This window comes from Bison bison, unplaced genomic scaffold (assembly GCF_000754665.1).
Source record: "Bison bison bison isolate TAMUID 2011002044 unplaced genomic scaffold, Bison_UMD1.0 scf7180017864180, whole genome shotgun sequence".
Taxonomy (NCBI): Eukaryota; Metazoa; Chordata; class Mammalia; order Artiodactyla; family Bovidae; genus Bison; species Bison bison.
Window position 1 is genome coordinate 8391505 of NW_011494752.1, and position 8282 is coordinate 8399786.

Sequence of the window (8282 nt, forward strand, 5' to 3'; positions counted from 1 at the left end):
TGGAGAGTGCCACAAAAAGACACACCTGAAAAGTCCTAAGAAAATGAGTAGGTCCACTATGTGAGGCGTGTCAGATTCTTTGTAACCCCATGGACTATGTAGCCTGCCAGGCTCCTCTATCCATAGGATTCTCCAGTCAAGAATACTGGAGTGGGTAGCCATTTCCTCTTCCAGAGGATCCTCCTGACCCAGGAATCGAACCCACGTTTCTTAGGTCTCCTGTACCGGCAGGCAGGTTTGTATTTTTTTACCGCTAGCACCACCTGGGAAGCCCAATAGTCATTAACCACGTGGCAGAAAAGGAAACAAGTCTCACCAAAATTTGTAGAGCTTAGGAGGTTGGGGAGGTCCCCAGTGGACTGGGGCCCCGGACGTGTGCGTGGGGGAGGCCTGCCTCCTGGGCTGGAATCACTGCCCGGGCACAGGCGCTGCAGTGAGGTGGACACCCTTCCAGGGCCCAGAGCCAATGTAGGGGGCCTGGGCCTTTCCTCCCCAAAGCCAGAGAACACGCGAGGTGGGTGCAATGTAGAGGGCTGAGAGTACCCAGCCCCTCTTCCTTGACAGATAGCAGGGGCCCCTGCAAACACAGCAACAGGCCCTAAACACCGGGCCCCTCTGGAGATCAAAGTTTCAAAAATGATGTGGTGTTTTAGTGAACCACTATCTTGGGGGGAAATCAAGTGTCCACGTCAGAACCCATGAGTTACCCTTGCCTTAAATAGCCATGACTGCCACCTACTAGACTTCTCAAACATGTTTTAGGTGATTTTAATTCAGATCCGGGTAAATCAGAAGTTGTCCAGTGGTTTTTAACAAAACAAAACTATGTATAATTCGCCACATTGATAGAAGGGAAATTTCCATTCAGTATTTCCTAAGTACAAGCCTGTGTAAGTATGCATGGAAACGAAGCAGCTCACCTGAGTTGGGGAGCAGTCTGGACAGGGGGGCGGGGGGGGGCGGGTCACAGCCAGCCCAGGGTCACTGGGACCCAGCCTCATCCATGCACTTATGGATCAGATGCTCTGTGGCCACCTTCCTGCAGCACAGCAGGGGGTGGCATGATGGCCCACACAGCCTCAAAGCCTTTCTACTGGGGTGATTCCTTAGGCATGAGATTTCAGAGTTCCTTTGGCATGATATTTCAGAGTTTCCTTTTGTAAACAATGAAAATGTGGTGATCACACAACTTGACGCATCATAAACAGTGAATGTTACTCACAAGGGAGACGCTCTTTAGGGACCTAATTCCACTGTATCCGACCGCACTTTTCAGAGTCTCCACACCATCTTGGGACCAACTCAGGGGACCTGAGTCAGATGCATCCCAGAGTCCTGAAGAGGGGGGACCCTGAGCAGAATCCAAACGCAGCTGTGCAGGTGAACAGGAAATGCTTGTAGATAAAGCCCAGGCAGGTCTGCCCTTCACCTCACAAACAGAAGAGCTCCACACACACATGAAGGTTCCCAAGACTAAAAGGGTATCTCTTTAATTCAGAATGCATCCTATGGCTCACATGCATGGTAATTTAATTCTGAAACACTGGATTCTACCTGAGAGATTCTCCCAGATGTTTTTTCTCCTCTTAGCTTTTTTTTTTAAGGCAATTGATATCAATTGTAGATTCAAATCTTCCAACAACTCTTAAAATCTACATCTGTTCAGAATGAACATGTTCTTTAAAAGCTTTTCAGAGGGAAAAGGTGATACAGAAGACGAACCAACGTTCAAATAATTTAAAACAAAAAGGCAGATTTAATGCAATAATAACATTAATCTGAGGATAAATAAACCCACAACAGGCTTTAAAGTTTGAACATGTTTTCCTTTCTTCACAGAGAGAATGGTTTACTGAAAGCACACAGGACTGAAGACATCAAAACAAAACGCAGTCTCTACGTCCAGGTGAGATGGGCCTGATCCTCTAGCCGCCTCCCAACACCTGTCCGGCCACAGGGATGGGCGATGGCTTCTCTAACTCAGGATGGGTGTCGGCTTCAGGAGTAACTGGATGGCTTGTTTCCTGAGTCATCTTCCTGTGACCCCATGCTCTGGGAGGGAGGCAGGAGACAGTGCACTTGTCTGCCTGGGCAAGAGCTTCCCGCCAGCAGCCCCAGAGGATATCACCCCTTGTAACAGGGAGGCAGTTATAGGACCCCCACCCCCACCCCTAAACACACTTCCAGCCTGGAGTGTGGAAATGCTCTCCACGAGCACGTCTCCGTGAACTTCACTATTACAGGGACACCACCCAGCTCCCTCCAGCATACTTCTGTTAACAAGGGGACCCCAATCACCTTCTGCACGAACTGGGGGTTCACTGTGATCTCCTGGTCCATGGCCTTCAGCCGCTCGTCCAGCTCTATACACTTCAGCATCTGTGTGGAGGCAGGTCGACAGGCTGAGCAGGTGGGTTCAGGGCAAGTTTATCCTTTTGAGCCTAGACTATTCGGGTGCTACAAGGTCACAGCCCTGAGCCAGATAGGTTCTGGAGTCAGAATTTGGGGTCAGACAGTTAACACAGCACAAATAGCCCACCTTGCCTGCCACACCATAATTAAACTACACACGTGAAACCTAAAACCGTTCACAAGTGTCATTTCAGGTGGCACCTGACACCAAACGAGTTACAAAAAAATACTTCCAGCTTCCAGGGTTTTAAAAAATTTGGAATTGCCAAAAAGAGACTTTTCATATTCTGAAGCTACTGTTTGGCTGAATCCATTTGCCTATCAGAGGTAAGAAGCCTGTTGGCCCCCGTGAGCCCAGCTCACGCCCGGAGGCCCTGAGTAGCATGGGCCGCGGTGTAGAGGCAGAGGCTCCCTGGTCCTTGGTCCGTGGCTGCTGCCCAGCGGGAACCGCCGCTGGCCTTCCTCCCCGCTGCCCGCTTAGCCCTGACCTTCTGACCCGGGACTCCAGACTCAAGTTACTGAAGGCTCCACCGTGTAAGTGGCTACTGGGTACACATGAAACTGTACTGAAACACTGTACTCTCCCAAGCATTTCAGGAGTTGAGGGAGGCTCTGATAAACTGGACAAGGATGCTAACCTACCGTTTATTTATAACCAGACAATCGGGAAGAGTCCATTTTGAAATTAACTTTCTAGGAAATTAGATGTTCTTACAAACTAGTTGGGAACTACCTATATTTAAAACTAAAATTATCCTGGAACACAGAAGCAGTACTTCAAGTGTAAAATCACAGACATCAGCCCAGAGCACTGGCATCTGTTACCTCCTGGTCAATGTTGTGAAGCATGGCAGGGTTGTTGTATTTTTCAGGGTTATCGTGGAAACTGACCATCCCATCCTTCTGATTAATACTTGCAAAAATCTCACCATCTTCTATCTATAAAAGAGAAATCAGGAAAATAGTTTAACCCCAAACATTATGTGAATAAGTGGTATTTCAACGCAGTTAGGGGAAATCACAGAGAACAACAAGTAAATCAACTGGTAAGTGTTTTAGGCTCCACCGGTTTCTTCAACTCTCTTCCCTCTCTTAAATACCTAGTATGTGCAGGGCACCATGAGAGACTAAGGAGTAAAGTCCACATAAAGTGAGTTAACCTTTACTTCGACTGTGCCACGCGGCCTGCAGGATCCTAGTTTTCCCCAGCCAAGGACTGAAAGGCCACAGACTTGGCCACTGGACCACCAGGGACATCTCCTAGTCAGCCAGTTTAAAGGGAACAATTCAGTAGATTGAACTATACCTGTGATGCACAGGCACCACCTCTAGCCAGCGGGCCCCCGCCCGTCTGCGTAGTCACTGCCCAGCCCCCTCCTCTCAAGCCCCACCTCCACCCGTGTACTCTGCACACTGTGCACATGCCTGTTCTGGAGGTTTCGTGGAAGTGGAGTCAGACAGTGCGTGCTCCTATGTGTCTGGCTTCTCTGGCAGATATTCTGAAGCACCCTTGCATCTTTAGACAACTTCTATGAGATGTAATTGAAATTGTCTTTGTGTTTCACGAAAGTGAAGCCCTAACAAATTTTTGGTTCACTCCAGTAGCAATTATCCTCTGGTCCTTTAAGAAAATTTTCCTGTCAATGCTGATTCCAAGGCAGCTTCAAGGTATACATTTTTTATTTGCATCAACAACCGGGGATTAAGTTGACTGATCCTCATAGCCAAATCCTGTCCATGCAGCTAAAAAGGGAGCAGCCGATAGAAAATCCCAGAAGGGTGCTGTTATTCCTGACACACCATGCCCCAGCAGCAGCAACGCTCCATCTGGGATGGTGGAGCTGAGCTGCCTGGGCTGGTTGCTATCTCCAGCCTCGGGGGATGTGGTCCTAGTTAACGAAGTGCTCATAGCCCAACAAAACCGAACACAAGGCGTGACTCCCTGACTCTGTGAGTACACGGGGGATCTCACAGCGGACAGAACACACCTAGTGGAAATGCACACCAGGTTCACCAGCAGTGTGCTCTGTAAAAACCACAACAGGAAACCACCCCCATGTCTACCTGATGGTTCCACTCATGCCGTGGACGCTGCAACCCTGAACATGAGCTGGCTGCAACAACGCGCAACACAGTGCATGGGGCTCGTGATGCTGAGCAGCAACAGCCAGACCTCTGAGCACACACGCTGTACATTCCCTTCCGTAAGAAGCTCAAAAATGGGACACCGCTAAAAATGGGACATTACAAGTCAGGATTAAAAATAACCTTTCCAGGCAGATGCAGGGCTGGAACCTGGTTTGAGACGGCTGCACACTGTATGATTTCAACCATATGACATTGTGAGAAAAGCAAAACTGGAGAAAACGAAAAGGTCAGTAGAGGGAGGGGTGGTAAGGACCAGGCAGAGCACAGGGCATCTGCAGGGCAGAGTGGATGCTCCATGCGACGCGGTCATGACAGATTCACGTACATGCACATTTATCCAAATCCACAGAGTGTCCAACACATGAACAAACCTGATGTAAACTAAGGACTTTGGATGAAGAGCTGTCAGTGGAGGAGCATCAGCTATGACAACAACCCAGTCTGGTGGGGACACTGATCAGGGGAGGCTTTGATTGTGTGTGGGGACTGGGAACTCTGTACTTTGCCCTCAATTTGGCAGTGAACCTCAAATCACTATAAAAAAAATTAAATCTTATTTAAAAACAAAAATCCCTGCCTTCATAAATTTTACACAGTAGGACAGGATCTTTCAGGCTTGGCAGTACTGACGTTTTGAGCCAGAGAATTCTCTGTGGTGGGCGCGCCCCCTGCGTGCAGGACCTGGCTCCGCTTGCTATGAGCAGCACTCCCTGGCTGTGATGACCAAGAATGTCCTCAGGACACGACCGTGCGGGACACACGTGCACACGTCCCAGGAAAACCGCAACTGTGAGGAGGCTGACGGAGCACCCACAGTGGTGCCACTGGATGCCCTGCCTCCTCCTCTATGTCTCCCATGGCGAACACCAGTAACCTTTACAAGGACAAAACTCCACTTAGTAACTTCTGAAGACAGAAACACACTTACCATGTGCAGGACATACTTTTCTGCCTCCTGAGGCCCGGACAGCTGCACGCGACTCGCCATATCTTGTAATGACAGTGTTAAAAATGTCTGAAATTCAGAAGTTAATCAATCACAGGTAGAAACAGACTGAAGAGAGAAATTCTAGTAAATGTGTAGACTCCCACTGAGTCACTGATCGCGTGCTTCTCAAGAGTGTACAAGCTTTCTGTTGCAAAGATGACTTGAACTGCATGTGCTAAGGCTTCAGCATCACTTTCCTAGAGCAACGACTTCTAGGAAACACCCTCCACATGGGGTCTAGAATGACGTGTGTGCCAGGCTGCTCGCTGCAGCTCTACCTGTGATGGCAAGGTCAGAACCGCCCAGATGTCTGTCAGCAGAGGACTGGCTGAGTGCAGGGAAACCACACAAATGGACTCCTACACGGCTATAAAAAACCTTACAAAGTGAGGGTGCTTTTTATGAGCTGAAATTGAAGACATGCACATCATTAAACGTAAAAAGGGACACAGAACAGGATCTATATCTGGCTCACATCTCTGAACAAGGAAACTGCATACGTGTGACAGCACACGTGTGTGTGAATGCACATGCTTATACACTCTCTGCTGGGAGGCCAGAGAAGCAGTGATGCTGGGCTGCCTCTGGGAAAGAAAAGGCCAGCTGCAGTACAGGAACTGGGTGGAGATTTTTGTGTCTTTGCATTTTGTATTGTAAATATATTAACTTGTAAATAATATGAAATTAAAAAAAAAAAACAGATTCATCCTTCAAAATTCAAAGTCAGCACGCGTAAACACATTGAGGGTTAAAAGGAAACCAGTGAGGGGTGGGGAGGGGGAAGGAAACCAGTGTTTACCATGGTCTGCCTGGGACCTGATGAAAACGCCTTTCAGGAACAAATTAAAAGAACCCCCTTTTTTAGAGCAGCTGGCAATATTTACAACTGCCAGCTGTAAATACAATGCATTTTCAAAGCAGGCCTTGTTAAGATTCTGATGTTGAAAATTCTTGATAAGCCAATCACCAAAAAAACTCTCTATATATTTTAGTTCAGAGTAGCACCTCCTTCCCAAATGAAACTCCTGTGAATTCTAAGCAGTATCTAGGCAGTTTAGCACCAGTGAGGAAGAAAAGTGAACATTTCGAAATATACAGAACTGTCATTTTTCCTTTCAAAGTAAGAAACTTCCGCTTGACTGTCCATCAGAAGAGAACTGGCTGAGAAAGTTATGATTGTCTGTACAACAAAGCACAACGTACAGTCACTGTGATACAGGCTTACGTTGCCATGGAAACCAGAAGAAAGGCTATAGAACAGCATATAGCATGTGACCCTGGTTACAGTCAGTGGGAGTGTTCGCACACATGGAGCAGACGGATCCAGAGAAACGTCCCCAGAACATGATTGTGGAGCAGGTCTGAGCCCCCGTGACAATCCCGTGTCCCCGCCTGCCTGGCAGCCAGCCATCTCGTCCACTGCGTCCTTGCAGGGCTGCGTCTCGGGGGAAGAGCTGTCCCCTCCCCGCTCATTGCAGCTGTTCTTTGCCGGTTTCCCATTACCTGCAGTGAACACCTCCATCTCCCTGGCTAACATAAGGCTTCGTTTTCTTTTTACACTTTCCTGGACAGTCTTAACACTTGATAACAAGCATATTTTCCAGCATCAAAAGCCACTGGGTCTATTTTCATCTTAAAAAATAAAAACTACACAGTTGGCTTATCTTCCCCAGCGCAAGTGCACTAGCCAAGCGCCCACGGGTGGGTTAGCCTGCTGTGAGGTCCCGGGCAGCACAGCTATACCCTTAGCACCTGCCCAGGCCATCTCCCTCCCTTCAGCTACCTGTCTGCCTCCCAGAGCAGCCACATCTCCTCCCTGCTTCTTCTTCACCTGCTCTTCTTCTCAAATACCCCATACTAGCCCTGGAAAGGCACCCCTCAAGGTCCCCAAAGGACCGGCTGGGACCCTGCGCTGCTGCCTCAGTGCCGACAAGGACAGAGGAATGGAGCCTGGCTCTGGAGGCCCACAGGACTGCACCTTGGTGAGTCTTTGGATGTTCTTCTTATATAGCGAGGACAGGCACTGCTTCACCAGCCCCATGTTGTTGTCCCGTGTAAAGATCTCGCTGTGCTTGGTCACCAGGCTGCGGAGCTCCGACGGGTTGTTGGTGGAGTACACTTGCGCTAATTCGTGGTATGCATTGCTAAGAGGCTAAAGGTGTGCAGAGGGGAAGAAACCAGATTCGACAGTTAGCAGAACAGAGCCTGTGTGAGATGCAAAAGGAAACGTGGCACTAACTACGGAGCAAGGAGGTCCAGCCTCCCTTACTGTTACCCAGCAAACTGTAAGTTACTCTAAGCAAATGCCTGGTTTTCAAGACCAAGGAGAGAAGTTTACCATGGTGCTCCTTGCGTAGCACAGAGTAGGCCTGGAGCCTGCACTCAGTGACGGCCACAGGCCTTTTTCTCACAGGCAGCTCCTGACTTGTCCCAGATAAACCATTTCGGGAAGAAAGGGGGCAAACACCCACCCTTCTCAGCCCCGTCTTGTTCCACACGTGCCTCACCAGGTGCCATGGGACAACCAACTGCTTCCAGAGGAACAAGAGACCCCTGGGCTGAGGGTCCCTCAGAGCAGAGCTGTGTCCACCACCCGGGCGATACGGCTCCTCATCTTCCCTGTCAGACACGGGGCAGGGCTGCAGGAGCGGGCAAGCGGTGCTGAGCAGCATGCGCAGACCTGGTTAGAGCAGCAGCCCTACCCTGATGCCTGAGCCCTCGGCACCACTCCGTT

At 49.3% G+C, this 8282-nt stretch overlaps 1 protein-coding gene across 1 annotated transcript in view; it reads right to left on the bottom strand.

Annotated features, from left to right (window-relative positions):
• Positions 1-1464: 1464 nt before the first annotated feature.
• Positions 1465-8282, bottom strand: part of COPS3 (COP9 signalosome subunit 3) — a 16760-nt gene continuing 9942 nt past the window's right edge. Inside the window, exons 7-11 of the mRNA XM_010842878.1 lie at positions 7527-7700; positions 5489-5575; positions 3238-3351; positions 2299-2379; positions 1465-2052 (exon numbers count right to left, since the gene is read on the bottom strand). Of these exons, the coding sequence (XP_010841180.1) occupies positions 1999-2052; positions 2299-2379; positions 3238-3351; positions 5489-5575; positions 7527-7700 (510 nt within the window). The 3' untranslated portion in view covers positions 1465-1998. The remainder of the gene's footprint in view (positions 2053-2298; positions 2380-3237; positions 3352-5488; positions 5576-7526; positions 7701-8282) is intronic.